Genomic DNA, 22,801 nt, shown 5'->3' with positions numbered 1-22,801 from the left:
GCCATTTTAACTATGTTGATTCTTCTAATCCATCAACACTGAATATCTTTCCATTTCCTTGTGTCTTCTTCAATTTCTTTCAATTGTCTTGGAGATTTCAGTGTATAGATCCTTCATATCCTTTGTTTATTCCTAGGTATTTTATTTTTTTGGTTGCAATTGCAAATGGAATTCTTTTTTTATTTTTCTGATATTTCATTGTTAGTATATAGGAACACAGTGTATTTTTGTATATTGATTTTGTATCCTGGAACTTTACTGTATTTGTTTACTGTTTCTAATAGTTTTTTGGTAGTTTCTTTAGGATTTTCTATATAAAGAATCATGTTGTCTGACAATTTTACTTCTTCATTCCCAGTTTGGATGCCTTTTATTTCTTTCTCTTGCATGATTGCTCTGGCTAGGACTTCTAGTACTATTTTGAATAACAGTGAGAGGAGACATCCTTATCTTGTTCCTGATCTTAGAGGAAAAGCTTTCAGTTTTTTCACCATTGAGTATGTTAGCTGGTTGTTTGTTATATATGGCTTTTATTATGTTGAGGTACTTCTATACCTATTTTATTAAGGTTTTTAATCATAAGTGGATGTTGTAGCTTGTGAAATGTTTTTTTTTTTTACGTCTATTAATATGATCATGATTTTTATCCTTTACGTTGTTAGTGTGGTATATACTTTGTTATTGTGGTTATCACATGGATCAATTTGCATATGTTGAACCATGCTTGCACTCCTGGAATGAACCCTACTTGATTGTGATCTTTTTAATGTATTACCATATTTAATTTGCTAGTACTTTGTTAGGAGTTTTACATCTATATTTGTCGCAGATATTGTCTCTAATTTTTTTGTGTGTGCTTCCTTCATTCTTAGTAATGTGTAATCGTACACTTGTGTAATCTTATACTATCATCAACAGTATAAAGTATGTAAATACTTTGAGCATGGTAACCATGGCATTGGTAAAGCCACTGCAAAATCTTGCTTAATAATCTGCTAATAACAGCATGAAGTGGTTTATTTTGCAATAACTGGTCGTTATTTTTACCTTAAAAAAAATAGGAATTATGGAAGGAATTATGGAAATTCTATATACACTTTCCATAAATTAACAGATAAGTAATAGATTTATCTCATAGCCATACACTATTAAACTTAACTATATTTCTAGTCAGTGTAACCTTGTAATGAACTGCATTTATGAAAAGTAGATGTCCTTTTATTTATTATACAAATAACCAAGACTAAGCCTTGCAGAATATTATGGAATAACTCTCTTAGATCTGAGGTTCACAAATGCTAGTCCTTGGCTCGCTGACAGACTGGTTTCATCAGAATCTGTTGTCCTAGAGCTTTCCAGAATTTAGAAAAGTAAATCTAGTTATTATGCTAGCTATTTTTATGATTTATGTACATACAAATACACATGCGTATATATGTAAAAATCAGCTCTCTTCATTTTTTTTAATATTCAAAATTCTATCTTGTAAGTTGCATGGTAACAAATAATCATATCATAATTAATTTCCAAGATAGTTTCCATACATCATATTAATGTGGTTTAATTTATTTCTGTGACCTTGGTCAGAATGAACGTAAACTATTCCAGATAGAAGATCTATCTTAGTCTGTCAGGCTTTTTGGATGAGTTTTAGAACTTACTTCCTTTTTACCTACAAATTTAAAAATGCTTCTTCAACATATACCCAGAAAGGCCTAGCTGAAAAACCGTCCCTTGTTATCCAGTGTGTGGTATTGCTTTGTAAGTGCGGCTTCCCTGTAGTAAAATGCCTTTGATCATTTAAGTTGCTGAATCTCAAGATTGCCCTGCTTTAAGCTCTGTTCTTGTGAAATAATTTGTTAAAAGCATTTTTCTGAGAGTTAGTATTCAGATTTATTTCTAGTGATGTTGACCTGTAGAAAAATCAGTAAAGCTCTCGAGGCTCAGATCATGCCCCATTTTTCTATTTACCTGTTTTATTTAAAGTACTTGTGGCAAGCTGCTAGATATATAACATCATATTCTTTCTTAAAACCTTTGCAACTCTAAAGCAGGTTTTGGTGTTTATAACTTAGAATGATAGAAATGAAAATCTCAGATTTTTACTTTTCACTTTAAAAAAAAATTGAGGCCATAGATCTAAAAGAAAAAACTAAACCAACTCTCAGAAAGCCTTCACCTAAAAACTATTAACTTAAGGCTAATAATAATTTAGCAGTTATTTGGTAATTCCAATTATATGAAAAATGAAAATGAAAGTAAGGTAAAGAAAAACACGTTTGGCTAGTCAAAATAGTCAAATAAAACTCGTAATACTCAGGCTTATCTACTGAAGGAATGACAGTTTATCATGGTATGAGGAAAGCCAAGCCCAAAGTCCACTGGGCACTAGGAATGAGAAGGGCAGGTATCACTCATTCAGCAAACATTTATTATATACCTACTATTTATAGAGTTGGCATTTGCATTTTCCTCCTTCTCAAGAGGAAAAGGAAGAAACAGGGGTTTTATATTCAGATTTGCTCTTATCTACTGTAGCGCCTGTCATTTATATCTCATTATAGAAACATTTATTGTTTGTTTTTAATCACTACCAAATTGGCAAGTAGAAGACAATAACCCTACAGGGGGATATGGATGCTATGATAGTCAGCTAGGTTCACTCACTGTCTTTATCCTGCCACGCACAGCCTCACCTGGTAATATTTTTAGGGTCTCTTGATTTGTGGAAATTAATGATGATAAATTTGTGAATGCCAGTGATGTATTGTATTAGGATGTAATTCGTCTTTCCTGATATTTGAAATGGAAGCCGTGTTACTGAAATTTTTACACAGCTATAGAGAAAGGATGAATGGTTTTTCTTCCCTTTTGCTCGTTAGTTGGAGATGGGAGGAGAGAATCTGAAGGGGAATGTTCTGTGCTGCTGTTTTTCCCATCTTCTCATCCCATCTGTGATTATCTTTTCAAGTGCAGAAGCTGGATGGGGGTGGGAGGGGCTCCATTTTCTTGATCAGGATATTTCCATTTGTCCCGTTACCTTTCACTGTTAGCAGTTTCATGTCTGTATCCAGATTTTTGTTTTCTTTTATCCTGTTCAAGATGTCTGAGATCCTTTTTAAAAAAATGTGAAAGGGTCCTTCTTGTATGCCAGTGTTGTTCTGTTAGGCTGCAGTTCTTTTTTTGTCATACTTAGGCTTGACTTCACCAAGTTCTGTACAGTCATAACCCTCTCCCCACCATCTTCCTTTGACTATAGGATACAATCTATCTCTTTATTTCTTATCCTTAAATCTATTTCTTTTTTTTTTTTTATTAGTTTCAGGTGTACAAGACAAGGTAATACTTAGACATTCATCATTTATATCCCTCACACTGTGAACCCCCCTCCCCCATCCACTATCCCTCTGACCTCACACTGAGCCATCACATTATATATATAAAATTATAGTTGGCATTCATTAATGTTTAGCTTCTGGTGTACAATGCCATGATCAGGTATTCACAGTATCCCTGAGGTGGTCTCCCAAATAGGACGCATGTCCATCGGATACCCAACAAAATCTTTACAACATTATTGAATACCTTCCCCAAATTAATTTTCAAAAAACCCTGAGGCCATCTTGTGGTTACCAGCTGCTTCCAAATCCCTTCACCTTTCCCCTTATCCCCAACCCCCCCACACACCCATCTAACAACTCTCAGTTTTTTTCTTTGTGTCCCCAAAACTGTTTCTGATTAGTTCATTCACATATTCTTTTCTTTAGATTCCACATATAAGTGAGATCATATGGTACTTGTCTTTCTCTTTCTGACTTATTTCGCTTAACAAAATGTTCTCTAGATCCATCCATGTTGCTGCAAATGATAAGATTTCTTTCTTCTTTATGGCTGCGTAATACTCCATTGTATAAATGTACCACAGCTTCTTAATCCAGTCATCTACCGATGGGCATTTTGGTTGTTTCCATATCTTGGCTATTGTGTAAAGTGCTGCAATAAACATAGGAGTGCATACAGATTTTTGAATTGGAGTTTTGGCTTAAATCTATTTCTTAAATCTAAGGGGCTTAAAGCTTTCTCAAACCCTACCAGGGTTGTTCTCACTTTTGGTTTGGCACTGACTTCTTTCTTGTAATTTAATAACTATACTAGTCTTGGTGGGACAAGGAAAAAGAAAAGACATTAGAGGATAAGTCTTTTTTTCTCTGGTAGTTTTTTATTTAATTCATAGAAAACATACACCTTCTCTAACTTTATTACTTTGATATAAGCAGACGTAATCTCAACTGTGTTTGAAGAAAAACACTTCTTAGTATATTCATAACTTAAAATTATAGTATAGTCCAGCACTTTGGGAAGATTCTTTCACCCAGGAATGGGGAAGAATTTCTTGCCTTACTTCCTTCCCTCAGTGCAGTTGGACCCTTACTTTCAAGCAAAAACTGTAAATAGGTCAGCTAGTGTGATAACTGGGGCTTTTATAAGTTTTTACTTGAATCTCCATTTATAATAGTTTTCTTTAGGAGATGTATTCAGGTTGCCAGAGTGATTTATAAATGAACTTAAGAAGAATGCTTGTGTTCTAAAAGGCAAGGTATTTGTTTTTCCTTTGAGACTAGTAAGACTAGAATGTGTATTTGGCAGTGACCATCATTTGAATTGATTTGCCTTTCTTAGCCTATACTTCTGTTGTGTACTCTGGGGAGGATTTATTTATTACTAATTTTAAATGAAGAATAAGTTTTTTAAAAATTAAAATACTAAGAGATCTGCTGAGGCATAGATGACATAAACTGTATTAAAAGGGGAATGCCTTCTGGAACAGCTTCTGAGGTAATCTCATTGCCTTTTTAATGTATGTCTTTGAAAACCTTTATCTACTTCATACATTCTGCTTATGGTTGAATATTATTTAATCCACTTCCTGCAAGAGATTCTTTGTGATATGTATATTTGTTATAATTCTTTTTCAGGTAGATTTATTATAATTGTTGACTCTGGATTTATTTTAACTTTTTTCTCAGTTTTAAGTTTTCCTCATTTTGTTTCCCCTGGAAGTTACTTGAGTAGTTATGTTTACCAATTACTAATTAGAGTATTTCTTTAATAACAGATTTGTACCTGAAACTGGAAGATGTGACCCATAAATTTAATAAGCCCTGTATAATGGATGTAAAGATAGGGCGAAAAAGCTATGATCCTTTTGCTTCAGCTGAGAAGATTCAGCAACAGGTCAGCAAGTACCCATTAATGGAAGAGATTGGGTTCTTGGTGCTTGGCATGAGGGTAAGAGTGATTATTAATTAGAATAATATGTACATTTCTCGTTAGATGTTCTTCCCTTGAAAATTATAGATGTCATTATAATTCTAATATATCAGAAGGTAATATTTTTTGGAATTAGGTTGTCTATAACGTCCCAATGTGGGCAGAGATTTTTATCTCTTTTGTTCACTGATATATAGTCAGTGTTGAATGATTCTGACACATAGTATGTGATTAATAAGGGAATGAGTGGCTAAACCTCAAGGCTCTGACTATGGTAATTTTGTTTTAAAGAAGCTTTAAGTATAGGTGTAAAATAAATAATGTGATAAGAAAATATTTTATTATTTATGATTTTCCCATGAGGAAAGTGCTAAGTTTATATAGTCAGTAATTTTTCTATATTTTTAAAATAGAGAAGCTAAAATTAGGCCAATGTTGCAGACTGTAATTTAAAACAGTTTTTTCATTTGCTTATGATTCTGTGGGTTGGCAATTTGAGCTGGGCTTAGGTAGATAGTACTGAGGATCTCTCCTAGGGTCCCTTATGTGGCTGCACTCATCTGATGGCTCGACTGGGGCTAGATGGTCTAAAATTACCTCATTGTTATGTCTGGGAGTTTGTACTAACTTTTGGATGGGCCTTTTTCCATGTGGTCTTCCATCTTCCAGAAGGCTAGCTGGAGCTTCGTCATGTACCACATTCCAAGAAGGCAAGAATGGGAGCTACAAGGGCTCTTGAAGTCTAGGTTAGGAAGTTGTTGTTACTTCTCTGGAATTCTATAGGTCAGAGTATACACAGGGTCAGCGCATATTATGGATAGGGAGGAGAAATAGATTCCACTTCTCATGGTGGAAATTGGGAAATCACAATACAAAGGGCAGTGTGTACATGGATGGGAAGGATTGTTGAGGCCATCTTTGTAAACAATGGGTCACAGTTAAGTAATATGGAATAAAATTCTCTAAACAAATGGTATGTCTTCCAGACGTGAAGTAAAATTTATAGATGTGATAAATGATTGTGTACCTATATAAGCATAATGGATAGTTTTGAAATTCATCATATAAGATGATATATGGATCTTCCTTTTGAGTTTTAAACAAGGGAATTAGTAGTATTATAGTTGAATTGTTAATGTGATGGTTATTTCAGCACAGTTGAATTTGATACTCTGATTTTAATAAGACCAAAGAAATTATTGATGCAATTATTTCATTTAGAAAACTATAATTAAATGTGAGTATACAGTAAAACGAAAAAAGGGTAATGGAATAATGTTAAAACAAATAAGAAATAAACATCCCACAGGAATCTAACTGAGCAACTGTTTAAACCTTCCCTGTTCAAATTTCACCCTCCCCCTTTCCTTCTCACTGGTAGCAGGGACATTGCCTTCTTTCAGAAAAAATAAAGCCATCAGACAGGATTTCTTTTAATTTCCTGCTAACGGATGTACACACCTAACCTGCAGGTGCTTTCATTCTCTCTTTATTCCTCCCTGTGACATTGAAGAATTTTCCATCCTCTGTGTGTAAGGAAATGCCCTTTGGATCTCATTCCTTCCCACCTCTTCAGGAGCCTAATACTATTGATGCTCTCTTGTGTTATATCTTCAACTTACTTCTCTTCTCTTTTTTTTTTTTTTTTTTAAGATTTTTATTGGGATTGGGGAACAGTGTGTACTTCCAGGCCTTTTTTCCAAGTCAGGTTGTTGTCCTTTCAATCTTAGTTGTGGAGGGTGCTGCACGTTCAGCTTCAAGTTGTTGTCATTTCTGTCTTAGTTGTGGAGGGCCGCAGCTCAGCTCCAGGGCCAGTTGCCGTTTCTAGCTGCAGGGGGCACAGCCAGCCATCCCTTGCGGGAGTCAAGGAATCGAATGGCAACCTTGTGGTTGAGAGGACGCACTCCAACCAACTGAGCCCTCCGGGAGCTCAGCTGCAGCTCAGCTCAAGGTGCCGTGTTCAATTTTTAGTTGCAGGGGGCGTTGCCCACCATCCCTTGCGGGACTTGAGGAATCGAACTGGCAGCCTTGTAGTTGAGAGCCCACTGGCCCATGTGAGAATCGAACCGGCAGCCTTCGGAGTTAGGAGCATAGAGCTGTAACCGCCTGAGCCACCGGGCCGGCCCTATCTCTCTTCTGTTTACTGACTCTTTCCCTTTTGTTTTATATATGCTCAAATCACTCTCAATTTTAAAAAAAAACAAAACATCAAAACCCACCTTTACCTTGTTCTGCTCTCCAGTGGTGGATTTAACTTGCCTCCCCTTCGCAACCACACTAGTTATTCCCATTGTCGTCCCTCCCATTCAGTATTTTTCAACCTTCAGTTTGGCTTTTGCTCCATCATGCTACAAATTGGCTCCTCACTAAAGTCCCAAATGACATCTCCATGTCACTAAATCCAAATGGCATTTTTCATTACTCACCTCACTTCACTTTAAAAAGCAGCCTTCAAGGCTGACTGGGTCTTCTTTGAAACATTCATCTTTGTGTCCATGACACTACACCCTCTTCTGTTTTTCCCCAAAGTCCACTTTGAAGTGGTCTTTGCCAGCTCTTTTCTTTTTTCTGTTTATTCTTTAAATGTTGAGATATTCTGTTCTGTTCCATGTTACTGCCTCCCTCTCTTTCCTGTTTTTCTTTTTTCTATGCAGTGTCCTTTTTTCTTATTGGTTCACTTTCACTCACACTGATAACTCCCAAATGCATATCTTCAGCCTCTTCTTTTTCTTTGATCTCCTAGTCTGTGAAGCCAACAGCCTACTAGACATTTTACTTGGATAACTTAAAAACATCTAGAACTAATACATAAAAAAGTGATATACTCATCTCTTTCGCAGACAAACAACCACAACCATAACAATAAATCTGTTATTTCTTATCTTAATAAATGGCACCACCATGTATTCAGTTTTATAAACTAGAAACTGTATAGTCACCATTACCTCTCAGAGTTATCCATCAATCCTGTTGATCTTAATAACTAAACATCTCTTGAGTCCCATTATCACCATTATCCTACTCCAGCGTCTGTTTTTTTTAACTGATCTCCCAAGTTCAGTTTTGCTCTCTTCCAATCTATTCTCCAAACATTGCACAATGTATGTATTTAATCATGACATTCCTTTAAAACTCTTCAGTGGGTTTCCATTGCTTTAGGATGCATTCACAGGGTAAGTAAATAAGGCATTGCATTTAGCTCTCTTGGGATGTGTCATATCCCCAGATAGATAGAGGTTCCTCTGTTTGATGTATTTTTAAAATAACTTTATTGAAATATAATTTACATACCTTTCAATTTACTCATTTAAAGTATACAGTTTGTTGGTTTTAGTATATTCATAGAGTTGAGCAACCATTAGTACATTCAACTTTAGAACATTTTTATCCCTTCCCAAAGAAATGCCATACCTATTAGCATTTTTGAAACCCTGCCATTTGAGACAACATGGACAGACCTTCAGGGCATTATGCTAAGTGCAATAAACCAAAGAAAGAAAGACAAATACTGTATAGTATCACTTATATGTTGAATAAAAAAAAAAAAAGCTGATTTCATTGAAAGGAAATAGAATGGTGGTTTACAGGGTTTTGGGGAAGGAAAAACAGGGAGATGTAGGTCAGAGTACAAACTTCCAGTTGTAAGATGAATAAGTTCTGAGGATCTAATGTACAACAGCATGGTGACTATAGTTAATAATATGGTATTGCATACTTGAAAATGGCTGAGAGTAGATCTTAAGCTTTCTCACCACACACACAAAAACTAGTCAACTGTGTGAGGAGATGGATGTGTTAATCATCTTGATCTTGGTAAGCTTTCCACAGTGTATATGTATACCAAATAATCACATTGTACACTTTAAATACCGGGGGTGCCAAAAAAATCTACACACCTGACTTGTATTCATCTTTTGTTATTGGTATATATTATTAAAATTTTAATAGTTTTTTTTCTTAAAATGTGTATGCAATTTTATTTGCACCCTCTCTATATACAATTATATTTGTCATTTATTCCTCAGTTAATTTTGAAAAAATATAAATGAAATATGTTTCAGTATCTGGTAGGACGGCAAGGTTAGTACTCTCTCTTTAATTTTATTTCGATTTTCCTAGCTATGTTTGCTTTTCTATGTGAACTTTAGAATTAGCATATAAGGTTACAACAATTGTTGGTGTTTTATTATAATCTCATTTTAGTTGTGGTCAACTTAAATAGAGTTGGTATATTTTATGATGTTGAATTTTCCTCTCTGAGAACATGGGTATGTGTGTGTATGTCTTAGGAATGTGTTAAAGATGTCTTTATATAGATCTTAACCTTTATTTAGTTTATTTCGGTGTTTTATTTCCTTTTTGTTGCATTTGTAAATGGGGTCTTCCACTACTGGTTTCTAACCAGTTATTTGTATGTATCAAAGCTTATTTTCTGTTGACTAATTTGTATTCAGTCACTATTTCAAGTTTTTGTTTGTATTAGTTTTTCAGTTGATTTTCCAGTGTACAAAGAGTAATTATCTACAAAGAGTATTATTTTTATCTCCTCCTTTCCAAATTATTATACCTCCGATTTTTTTTTTCTTTTGTACATTTGCATTTGCTAGAAACTACAAAATATTAGATAGCGATGATAAAGGACATTGTGGTAAAATACTTTTTGTGGAAGTTTCTTGTATTTTATGACAGATGCTTTCTTATTTCCACTTTAAACTTGAGGCTAACTTTTAGTAGCTTCACATAATTTTTTCATATTGGAAATACTCATCTATCCTTTTAAGAGCTTTTGTCAATGGTAGATATAATTTTAATTTTATTAAATGCCTTTTAGCATCCATTGATAAGACAGTATGATTTTTTTCTTCTTAAATCCATTAGAATTAATCATATGAATAGACCTTCCCATATTTAACCAACTTTTCGTTGCCTGGATAAATCCTACATGGTCAAGGAATATTCATTTTTGGGATCAAATATATGGTGATGGAAGGAAAACTGATTCTGGGTGGTGAACACACGATGGGATTTATAGATGATGTAATACAGAATTGTACACCTGAAATCTATGTAATTTTACGAACAATTGTCACCCCAATAAATTTAAAAATAATAATAATAAATAAATAAAAAATAAAATAAAATAAGGAATATTCATTTTTAATATTTAGTGCTTTTCCTGACAGGTTTATCATGTTCATTCTGATAGCTATGAGACACAAAATCAGCACTATGGAAGAAGCTTAACAAAAGAAACTCTAAAGGATGGTAAGGATAATAAAACCTTTTATTACTGCACAGTTATCAAAGTAATTCTAAAGTGATTTCAATTTTAATTCACTTTTGGTATAATGATTCAATTCACAATAAATAAACTGAAAAAGAAAAACCTTAAAGTCACAGAATTGGATTAGTCATAATCCCCGGTTCATGATATGCCAAAACTATGGGTCCATGAACAATCTTATATTTTTTACTCATTTATTATTTATTAATATACTTTTAAAAAATGAACATTTCTGAACCAACCATCTAGTCCAAGTACTGGAACTACAGATTATCTTTAAGATTATAGTATATTAAAACTGCTTGTTATGTAAAAGACTTTAAAATGTGTCTTGTACCATGTAATTTATTTTTATTGAAATTGTCCATGTATAGTTGAGCTGTATATTATAAGTTTCTAGAACTATATTATGAATGAACAAATGGCATTAAAAATAGTTTAAATAAAATATGTTAACATACATGCTTCTAAAATATTTATGGACAAGATATTGCAAAAGCAATGATATCCTAGATTTCTGGAAATAATATTCTATTGGAAGCTGAGTCTTAGCCCTACTGAAGATGGGGAACAGCTTATGTGTAGTATAAAGAGTTTGAAGAAAAAATTTTATGTGTAGAAAACAAGCATCCACAGTGTGGTCTTAACAAATATTTGCCTTGGCCAACTGCAAGGTAATAGGCAGATTGCCTCTTTATTGAAATATTTCTCAGCCTAATATGAATATATTTAACAGTTTCTGTCCCAAAGTAGGGTAACAAACTGCTTAAAAGCAGAAATCAAATGGAATATGCCCATAAATTTCCAAATATGATAAAATAGACATAATTTTAAAGGTGCCTAATCTGATAGGTTACAACATTTGAATGTCTCAATTTTGGATAACATACTCAAACTGGACTAGTGTTAATCCCCAAAGTGAGCTTAACTTTTGTGAAAAGACTGATTTAATCAGTATTATTGAGAACAAAATATTTAGTATAGTTATGATTTGATATTTTGGTGATGGGCTGTTCATACCATTAAAAATGGTTATGATTTGACTGAAGGTTTTTTATTAGGTCTTGAATGTGATTCTAGTAAGTAATCTTACCATAAAATCTCAACAATAGCGAATGAAGCAAATTGTGGAATCACATTCATTAAGAGAATATATACAGAGAGAACTAAATTACCAGTCTCTTTGTAATAAATAGTTTTGTCTGAATAGGATATTTCATTTTACATAGGTGTCATTTAAATGTTTTCTAGTAAGAGCGTCTTCACCAGAAATCAGCTTGAGGTCCAAGTTTCTGTGTTTCACTAGAATTCTTACCTGTTCAGTTAATTGCAAGGGATGACAGGAAAAAATTGGAGAATTGTATCTAAGATGAGTTTACTTCCCAGGTAATAGCTGTTTCCTAATTTTAGTATAATCATAATAATATGTTACAATACTATATTTTCTTTTTTATAGGGATTTCCAGGTTTTTTCATAATGGGTTCTGCTTAAGAAAAGATGCTGTTGCTGCCAGTATTCATAAGATTGAGAATATTCTGCAGTGGTTTGAAACCCAGAAGCAGCTTAACTTTTATGCAAGTTCATTACTGTTTGTTTATGAAGGTTCATCTCAGCCAACTACTACAAAATCAAATGACAGAACTTTGGCAGAAAAATTTTTGTTCAAAGGACAGCTCTCAGACACAGATGTATTGGAGTACAATAATAACTTTCGAGTGTTAAGTTCCACAGCAAATGGAAAAATAGAGGCTTCAGTAGGCAAAAGCTTGTCCAAGATGTATGCTCGTCACAGAAAAATGTATTCAAAAAAGCATCACAGTCAGACTTCATTGAAAGTTGAAAATATAGAGCAAGACAATGGGTGGAAAAGCTTGTCACAGGAACATTTAAACGGAAATGTACTTTCCCAACTGGAAAAAGTTTTCTACCATTTTCCCACTGATTGCCAAGAGATTGCAGAAGTAGAAGTGCGAATGATAGATTTTGCTCATGTTTTCCCTAGCAACACAATAGATGAGGGATATGTTTATGGGCTGAAGCATTTAATTACTGTACTGCAGAGTATTTTAGACAATTGAAGCCTTTGCTGCAGCCTTTTTAAGGGTGGGGCAATCATAGTGAAGAGCAGCAATCAATATCTCTGTACTTGTAAGGCTATGTAAAAAATTTGTATTGTGAGTCTGCATTTTATTTGTCTTTATACTTTTGGTAGAAGGGTTAACTTTTTTATAATCTTACTCAGGAAAACTAATTATTTGTTCATTTGAAAACTATGAAGAATAAAGAAACTTCGGAATGTTAAGCAGGGAATGTGGTGGTACCTGGTTTAAACATTTATTTGGCTCAAGCAGCGTGCAAACATTCAGTTATTAAGTTTAGTTTTTTGTAGCCAGTTTATCTTGAAATCTCTGTCCACCCATAACCTTGACAATGAGCCATATCTTAACTCATTACATTATGAGAACACTTTCAAAAATCTAGAAAGCACAGGTTAATGTCCTTAGTAGTGCTATATGAAGTTATTAAAACTGGAGAAAATTCTACTTCAGAAATAAGTACTGTTTAGGTTTTATATTAAAAGTTCAGACCAGCATATCAAAAGGTGCTTCTTAGTGAAATTATTTCAAATTATTGCATTCCAAAATTAGATTTCCCTTTTAATTTTCATTTATATTCATATTTCAAAATACTGTATACTTCATGAAAAAGATAATTGAAATGGACAACAACAACAACAACAAAAATATTAAAATTAAGGGCATTAATAATTATTCTTACCAGGACAAGAAGAGAGAAGTTACTTGGAAGGAACAAAATTTTTTTTTTTAAATTTTATTTATGGGCAAATTGGAATATATATTTACTACATCATGAAAAGTGTTATAAATCATATAATACCTTCTCCTCCAACTTCAAAAAGGTGGATGTTTGAAGCTTTTTCTTATTTCTTTTTCAAATAACTTGAGTTGTTTTTTTTTAATCTTTGTATATGTCTCCATTCAGTTAAGCAGTAGTATAAATATGTTGCTAAAAATAGTGTTTCTCAGAATTCTAATAAGCAGTGAAGGACAACATCCAACATTGTGAGTGTTATCAAAAGTGCTATGTAAATTAGTAAATCATAGAGATTTTCATACATATCTAAATCCATGCTTCTATTTTACTCTTACTCAGAATAGTTTTATAATATATTCAAGAGAGAAATTATAATTTAATTTCGTGGGGGGGCAATGCTATTTTTCCTGGATAAATTAGATTCTGTACTATGTGTATTTCACATCTACCACCTTTTTAAAAATAACCAGTTGTTGTTGAAAATGTTTAAAACTTTGAAATTAAATTTGCAAATATGGTAGATGTTTATGCTTTCATTACTTGCATTTTGATTCACTAATAACCCATCTAAGTAATTAGCGGTTTTGCCATATTCCTGGAAAATGTTTTAAAGTTGTGCATTGCTAGATTCTGTTCCCCATGCACACACCTTTTCCCCCCTCTAGAATTACAAATTAAATCCAACCACCTTTTTTGGGTGTAGAGGAATGTACCACAATCTTACATAAATCTCACCTTTCCAACACTCTCTGAGGACACTTTGCAAATATATCAGCACAAACAGAAGTACCAAATTCTCTATGAATTCTGTGCTTAGTATATCTATTAAACATGAGTAACTTTAAAATTCATATGCATTTTGTTATAGCAAAATTCGATTGTTTTTAATTTTTTATTTAGAGTCATTGTAAGTATTTTCCATAGGGACTTCATATTTTTCTCTACTGCCTAAATGGGTATTGACTTTTGCTTTTTTTTGTGGGGATGAATTTCAAGTCATAATTAATAGTCAGAAATTTTTTAGTTTTATTTTTCCTACAATATAGACTTCTGTTGTTGTTGTTGTTATTTGGATATGGTTCAATAAATCTTAAGTTCAGATAATTAGACACTATTTTGAATCAGAACAAAATAAGGCTTTTTTTGTATGGGAAGGTATCAGCCTATGTACAATGAATTTAATACATTTAAGTATTATCAGGTTTTTTGCACATTTTAGCTCAATTAAGTGAATGAACTGTTCCAGATTTTCTTTATTCATATTTGGAGATACAGTTTTGTAAAATCAGTGTCTTAACCTTTTTGATAATAGATCATGTTTTGTTTTATTTTAATAAAACAATCTCTTTTGTTTTTCAGGGAAGGGATTAACATTTAATTCTGTTTGTTTACATTTTTTATCACTGTTATCCAATGTTCATTTTATGTTACTTTATAAGTGAGCTTACATATAACAGAATAAGTGTCTGTTTATGTAATCTACCTGTGACTATTTTACTATGTAGTCCAGTCACTTAGCATTATGCTGATATTTACCACTGTGGGAATGAGTGATCACTATTCACCAAGCATATTTAAACATGTAAATGTTTAAGAAGTAAACATGATAAAGATATAGTTTGGGTTAGCAGGATTATAAAAAAAATTTTTTCCACTAGGGAACACAAATAATGATTTTAGTGTATTTCTTAAGGAATGCACTCAAAAAGAACTTTAAGAAATTATGGAGAGTGAATAATACATTTCTCTAATAAAAATTTAAATTGTATAATAGTTTTATAATAAAGTATTTACATCAATTGATATTTTAATATGGATGGAAGTTGCATAGATGCAAATATTAATAAAAATTGATAAATGATAAATATTTTATCTAAATAGTTTTTCAAGAAACAGTTGTGAAAATGTATATTAAATGGCTCTAACATGGAGCTTGGTATTTTCAACTCAGTATTCATTATTCTAACATGGAGCGTGGTATTTTCAACTCAGTATTCATAATTCTTTATTTTATGTGTCTGGAAAGATTGTGCTTACTATGCCTCTTACACTACAATTTGCTGTTGTGGGGCTTTAGATTGTGTTCAACTGAATAAGAACTTGTTTTCTGATTTTGATGGAGTAAAATTTACTATGTTCTGATTTTCAAGATGTTCTTCATATCATCTATCAAATTTTTAACATAAGAGAAAGAAATTTTCGGAGATATTTCAGTTGCAATTTTCTTGTTCCATGCAACTGAAAATATTTGTTTCTAGGATTTGGAATATTGTAGAAGACAAAAGATGAAAGAAAATGGTAAAACAATGAAAGAATTTTATTTGTGAAATTACAGAAATTTTGTCCACTATTTTAAAGCATTGTCATCGTTTTAGTACTGTTTTCTCATAGAACTTTGGCATTTGATACTTTAAAACTTGATTTGCTTTAAAAAATTGTTTACAATGCTTTGTAATAATCTTTCTTATCCAGTGCCTTTAACCTTGATTTGATGTATGTGTAGCCTCAGTTATCCTTCCATTGCATCCTATAATGTTATCATAGTGTAGACATCAATTTCTTTTTAAACATTATTGTCAATTTGATTGTGTAAAGAGATAAATTGTCTATTAATGCTTTGGGAAAACAAGTAGAGTTGCCTGTGGAGACCAGGATTCTTAGTTCATTCAAAAATATTTACTGGATATCTACCATGTGCCAAGTATTGATAGCCCCTAAATAATAGTTGTGAACTAAATACACAGTTGTGAACCAATCAGACAAGCCCTATTTCCAGTGTTCTGTCCAGATGGGGTGGGGTTGGAGGCTGAATTAAAATAGAAATACATAGAAATATTCATTTAAAGATAATAAAATTAACTAGCATTTGGATTAGTGTAAAAATAATTTAATTATTGAGTTGAGATGAAGCAGCTAATAATGTTAGAGAGAGAGGTTAAAAATAATACTTTGCAGCATTGCACCCTCTATTTGACTTTGAGTTCAGGTAGTAATTATAGATACCATAAAAAGACCTTAATTTTTCATTTTTCTTGCTAGTAAGGGTACGTTTACTTAGACTGTCCATTTAGATTAGTGTTTTAACATAATATTACTGTGAAAAACATTCCATTCTATATTCACAAGCGAATTACTGCACATTTTTTACATTGTATTTTACAATTTAGCACAAATGTTTTAGGCCTCAATCTTACCTGCAAATCACTGATATTTTAAATTTGGCAATGAATATGAAATTAATTTTTGACCCACAGAGTGATTTTATTGTTACTTAAAATGCTCGTTAATATTTAGGAAGGTTAATGAGTTTCCATTTTGGGAGAGTTAGTGTTTAAATTCTTGTTACTTATTTTGATAGCGTCTAGTAAGAGGAAACAGTATTCATGCAACTAAACAAATTAAAATACACTTCCAAGAATTTTCTTTAATTGTTGAACTTTGTCATCATTGGGGTTACCTTTTGGCCTGGTAGTCACTCACAATATAAACAAGTTTAATAATGAAGTGAAATAGTCTTAAGGATGATGTATGATGCCCCTGCATATACGTGATAATGGTGTGCACAGAGACACTTTACTGTGGGAGCTGTACTGGAAGATTTATGGAAGCATGTGAACTTGCACCTAAAATTGTGTTATTAGTGACTATGCTAAATTTATTGTACTTGATGAATGAATGTATTTAGTCAGTTACTTTGGTTTAAATGTCTAAACCATGTCTCTTTTTTTTAATGTGTTCGTAATTTGTATTATTGATGGGGGGTATTCTTGGACTGCAGGGGTTATTGTCAATGTGTGATTTTATTTTATAGAATCATCTAATGTGATATACCGATTTTTATAAGTGATATTTAGATAATTCTAATAACTGTATATTTGACAACCTATTAAAATGTTTTGCATTGGAGCTTTTTTTTTCCATTAATTGTAACATGCCAACAAACTCATGGTGGGTTTAAAACTAACTTATTCATTCAACAAATATTCGAGTGCATATTATGTACCAGAAACTATAAGAATCATTAAGGATTCAAAGATGATTAAGACCAGGCTGTTAATAGAAGCCTATGCATTAGAAATGAAAAAGTATGGGTGGCCGGTTAGCCCAGTTGGTTGGAGCATGGCGCTGATAACACCAAGGTTGCCTGTTCGATGCCCTCATGAGTCACTGTGAGCTGTGCCCTCATAAAAAAAAAAAAGAAAAATGAAAAAGTATGTAAACTTTTGTATTAATATTGTTTCTTTTTCTATCATACGGGCTGAAATGTTTGAAATCAAGCTAATGGAAGTGGACTGTAGAAGCAAATTGACTTGGCTGTGAAAATATATACTACAATTTTAAAACTTCAGAAGTAGGTGAAATTTTTTTTTGCATGTATTTGAAATTTCATGAATTAATCAGTGGCCAAGTTAATTCTTTTCATTCATTAATTTAAAAGAGAGGGCGCTGTCGAAATCCTATCCTTTACTAGTCACTGTATTTGAAGATTTTAAAAAGTTGAATAAGAGATTCAGTACCAGTCCTGGAGATACGGACTGTTTGGTAGACAGAAACCAATCATGGGGCTGTGATTGACGGTTAACATACAGCAGGGCTGTGAAAGGGGGGTCAGTCTGATGGCATGCAGGAGGAAGTGGGTGTGTGATTCGCAGCCGCCTAGCAATTGTGAGTCTCTCCAGAGGGTGTGTGGCTTGCTGCTTCTGCCTGTTGCTGTGCGCTGTGGGGAGGAGCAATAGTGTGTGAAGGAGTTTATTTGCTTTTTACGACTGGCTGCGTAACTGCTGAAAAGAATAGGGAATCCCACTGCCGTTGTCCCCAAGTTACAGCAAAGTGTAAGAACTAGACAAAAACTAAAATGAAGTAATAAAAAGTGAAAATAGTCCCTTGGGAATTTTGTCAAAAATGAGGATTATGATTGAGCAGGCCTGGGTGGCATTTGTCACGCTCCTTGTCCACGGACCACACTTTGAGTAGCAAGATTTTTAAAAAGTTCTTTGGTTGTGGGTGGAGTGTGCAGTAGATCTTGGATCATTTTGATCCAAGTGACCATAGCTGTTTTGACAGCCGAGAGAGTGCTGAGAAGGAAATGGATTTAGAATGTGAGAAAATACAGGCAGCAACGGCTCAAGATAATACTAGCCACTCTCAGTGGGAAGACAAACTCATCGGCTATGTCATGCCATTAAGCCTTCTGCAGCGGTTCTTAAGAATCCTATAATAATAGACTTTATTTTTAATTATTTGTGCATTGGCCTTTTTTGTGTGGGAATGATGACTACTTTGCCAACTGAAGAAAACATTGCGCATGTGCTTGTTAATTATGTTGTACTTGCCACCTAACAACATTCTAAAGAGATGCTTTAGGCATAAATGGTATAATTGGTTTGGATGCTCTGAAATGTTTTAAGTCAAATCTATAGAAGCATCATTGGTAGTCTATGGAAGAATAAACTATCACCTCATACATTTTGAAGATTATAAACTTAAGGTAAATAGGATTGATTTGTAGCTTATAGGGCTTGGATTCAGTTCAAAGGATATCTTCGCTTTTGTAAATTTGTGAAAAAACCATACCATAACTTAGTTCTCATCAGTCTTCCATTTTCCACTCCTTTATGGTTCACCATAACTCATCTCAGTTATGCGAGAGGCAGAGGGGACAATAAGTAGCTAGCCTGACCACTCTGTCAGCAATTCTTGCTGCATAACACCCCAAAAATGTTAGTGGCTTAAACAGCCACCCTTCATGATTTGTATGGATCTGCAAATCAGTTGGGTAGTTCTACTGATCTTGGCTGGACTTATGTTTCTACAATCAGCTGGCAGAGCAACTGAGTGGGGGGTCAGAGGGGGGAGTTGTGAGCTAGTTGAGGATGCCTGGGATAATGTGTCTCATGTCCTCTCAGCAGGTTAGCGCGGGCATTTTCTGCTAGTCAAAGAGTAGGGTTCCAAGAGGAGAAGACTTGCACATGCCCACAGGTTTCAACCTTGTTTGAGTCAGGTTTGCTACTATTGCCAAATCTGCAGGCAGTCGGCATGATGCAAGGAGGCCACAGTTCCATCAACAGTATGTCCAGTCTCACCAACTCACACAGGGCGCCAGGAAACTGAGTCTTGGCTTGTCACGGTCATGGTTTAATCAGGCTGCAATGTCAGATCAAATGGGACAATGGATATTTACGCTGATCAGAACAAGCAGCAGGACAAGCAGCATATGCAAGTTAAAGAATCACTTACTCTTTTGTTAAAATTTCATCCATGTTTCTACCCCTTTCCCGAGAGGTAGAACTCACTGGGTAGGCTGACAGTGCTGCCATCTTCTATTTATATTACTACGTTGTTATAATCTGTGGGGTGGTTGGGTATCTTATGCAGTCTTATTCATGAGCTTCCTTGGTGAGACCTTGAATGCCAGTTGATTTTCTTTCCAGTGTGTACAAGCTGTTAGGTTTCTATGAAGAAAATTATGCAAAAAACATGTACTTTCTGTTACATTGTATAGATACCAATTCACCAGTTGATGTTAAATTTTTTTTTTCATTGAGCTAGTAGTTTTGGTTTAGTTTTTAGTGCGAGGGCTACTTAATTCTGAAATACTATTTGAACTTGAATGTGCTGTTTTATTGTCAGTTTAGCTAGATTTTATTTTCCTAAATCAGAATTTCACATTAACTCATTCATTGTCACTTTCTCCCTACTGTTTTTTTTTTCTATTGTAATATACTAGCAAGGGTGAAAATTTTTAGGAAGAATGTATGTTTACTTCATAATTCCCCTTTCCTATGCATTTCCCATCCATTTTCCCCAGAAGGGATTCTATTATGGTTTTCACCCCTTATATCTTGGGGAAAACAAAATGAATAAGTCTTCTTTTAAGAATAAAAACAGCTAACACACTGGACTTTACTTATCCAAAGCAATCACTGGGTTTATCCCTAATTTCTAGTTCCTAGGTCTATGGTAATTCTGTGCAACCCTCAAGTAGGATAATCAGACTTGTGCTCGGTAACTTCGCAGATATGTGCTATGTAGGCTTTTCTGGGTGTTTAATTTTTACTTTAGAGATGTGTGGAGACCTTGCTTTTACAAAAGGGCTCAAGTATTTGACTGTTTGAAATATCATACTTACATACTTTTGAGTTAAGCCATAAATAGCAGATAAAGTATTAGCAGCTTTCACATAATCTACAAATAACTTCAAGTATCAACATATTTTAAAACTGTTGGTAGTTATCCTTCCAAATGGCATTGCACAATTCCTTCTATTTTCAGAAGAGGTATTGAAGGTAAGTGATGCTTGTTTTTTCCCCATACCTAAATAATTTTAGGCCAGGAGGTGAGAGGCGTTCCCTATTTCCAGAATCAGTGTTACTCCTGCCCTCTTCCTTGAACAGAACAAAGCAAAAGCAAACAGCTAGGAAGTACCTGCCCTTTTTCCTTATTGCAATCATCTATCTATTCACGACCCCTCCAGGGATGTCAAACATGGCGCCCAGCGTACAGTCAGTCTTCACCTGATTTTCTGACGTTATTCTCGGTGATTTCCATGTGCACCTAGGTGATTTTCCCAACACCCTGTCTTAGTCTGTGACCACTTCATTTCTTACGATTTTGCTTTCCAACCCCACTTCAGCCACCACTCATTCTCAGGAGACATTAGTAATGTCTCTAGACATTACTAATCACTATATTCCACTCTGACTACCTCCTATACTTTGAGTTCTCTCTACTACTTTCAGGTCAACTTTTTTTTCTCTCCACTAGGACTGCCAGTGCATTGATCCTAACTTTGCATTGCCCATCATCTTCGTGTCCTCATTTTTATCCTTACACAACCTGGATTCCAGAGCCCTTCACTATAGCCACTCCCATACACAGCCACACGCCCCCTAGCCCAATTCCCTCCATCATACTCGTACTCAACCTGGCAAATTCCCAACACTGATTACCATCAGTTTTTCGACCAATTCAGTATCTGTACCTTAGAGCTAAAAATGGTTAGAGAAAAATACAGCCATTTAACTGGTACCATTTGAAATTTGTGACTTCCAATTCCAATACTGGTCTCAATACTGTCAGGGCAATCCTTGTACACTTCCCAAGTCAGTTCACTCCACCATTCTTCCAGACAGCTGATCACCATGTTTCCTCCCCCATCTCTCAGTTCATGATTTTACTGTTTCATTAAGAAAGTGGCAGCAATTAAAAGAATTTCACATCACTTTCTCCTCCAATCTACCCATCTACTTCCCTTTAGACCCATATGTTTTCTTCTTCTTTGCTGTCAGAATGGATGGATATTGCCAGTTTCTCCGTGAGGTCAACTCCTGCATTGCAGCCCTTAGATACACCCTAACATATTAAAAAAAAAAAATCACTGGTGCAACTGTGCCTCCTCCTGAAACTTGAATTTGTCCCTCTCTACTGTGTTATTTACATTAGTATACAAGGGAGCTCTTTCCTACATGCAATACCCCTACTTAAACATCTTTTACTAACTTCCGCCTTGCCCCTTCATCTGCTCATTCCCTTTGTCCCTTTTCAGCAAAAATTCCTCAACTTTTCTCCAATTCTTCACCTATTCTCTCAACTCATTTCAAGTAGGCTCTCTCTCCTTTCTCTCTTTCTCACACACATCTAGGCCTCACCCTACATGTCTCTTCTTTATAATAATACTGTAATCATACATTAGTGCTTTCCTGAGTTGTATGAGTCATTCTAGTTATTTATTGAACCTGAGGGGGTCATTGGAACCCCCAAATTTGTAGCTAGTTGGTCAGAAATGTAGATAGCCTGGAGCCCCCAAACTGATGGCTGGCGTATGAAGTAAGGGCCGTGTTGTTGGGGTCTGTGCCCTTTAACCTGTGCGGTCTGCTATTTACCCTGGGTGGTCAGTGTCAGAATGGTTATGCAGTACCTTAATGTGTGTATTCACTAAGACACCTTAGTTAATATATATTGTGGATTCATTAACATTGAAATCATAGCCAACAGCTCTGTAACTCCTACCTGAACAAAGCTTATCTAACACAGGTATTTTCTATGTCTGGGCGTTTTGTGCCTTCTTCACTTAGGTATACTAGACAACAGTTCGGCACTATGCTCGAGGGCCATTTTAAATAGTTACACACAATAAAAGCACAAAAATGCGAAAAACACATAGCACTAAATAAACTGCAAAAAGGACACATTTATTATATTATGAGAGCTAACACAAGCAGGCACATCATAGCCATGGTCAGCCTCAGCTGGGACCGGTTTCATTGGGTGACTAAAGTTTTTTGCTGCCCTGCAAATGACTGCAAAAATGCCCTGAGTATTGTTTGGGGCTTGTCGTGCATGGTGACAGGTGGGGTCTCAGCTCCCGCTCCCCACATAAGAACGCAGGACATGGTGAGGCCAAACAGGAA

The 22,801-nt window shown here is 34.5% G+C and overlaps 1 protein-coding gene across 2 annotated transcripts in view; it reads left to right on the top strand.

The window, feature by feature from the left end:
- IPMK (inositol polyphosphate multikinase) overlaps window positions 1-17,297 on the top strand; it is a 38,719-nt gene extending 21,422 nt beyond the window's left edge. Inside the window, exons 4-6 of one of the 2 annotated variants that reach the window (XM_081073601.1) lie at window positions 5,117-5,289; window positions 10,455-10,536; window positions 12,012-17,297. In XM_081073601.1, the coding sequence (XP_080929727.1) occupies window positions 5,117-5,289; window positions 10,455-10,536; window positions 12,012-12,634 (878 nt within the window). In that variant the 3' untranslated portion in view covers window positions 12,635-17,297. The remainder of the gene's footprint in view (window positions 1-5,116; window positions 5,290-10,454; window positions 10,537-12,011) is intronic. The other variant, XM_081073602.1, reaches the window with a different exon arrangement.
- Window positions 17,298-22,801: the final 5,504 nt, after the last annotated feature.

The sequence above is a fragment of the Rhinolophus hipposideros genome (assembly GCF_964194185.1).
Source record: "Rhinolophus hipposideros genome assembly, chromosome: 15".
NCBI lineage: Eukaryota > Metazoa > Chordata > Mammalia > Chiroptera > Rhinolophidae > Rhinolophus > Rhinolophus hipposideros.
This window is presented reverse-complemented; position numbering and strand designations above follow the sequence as displayed.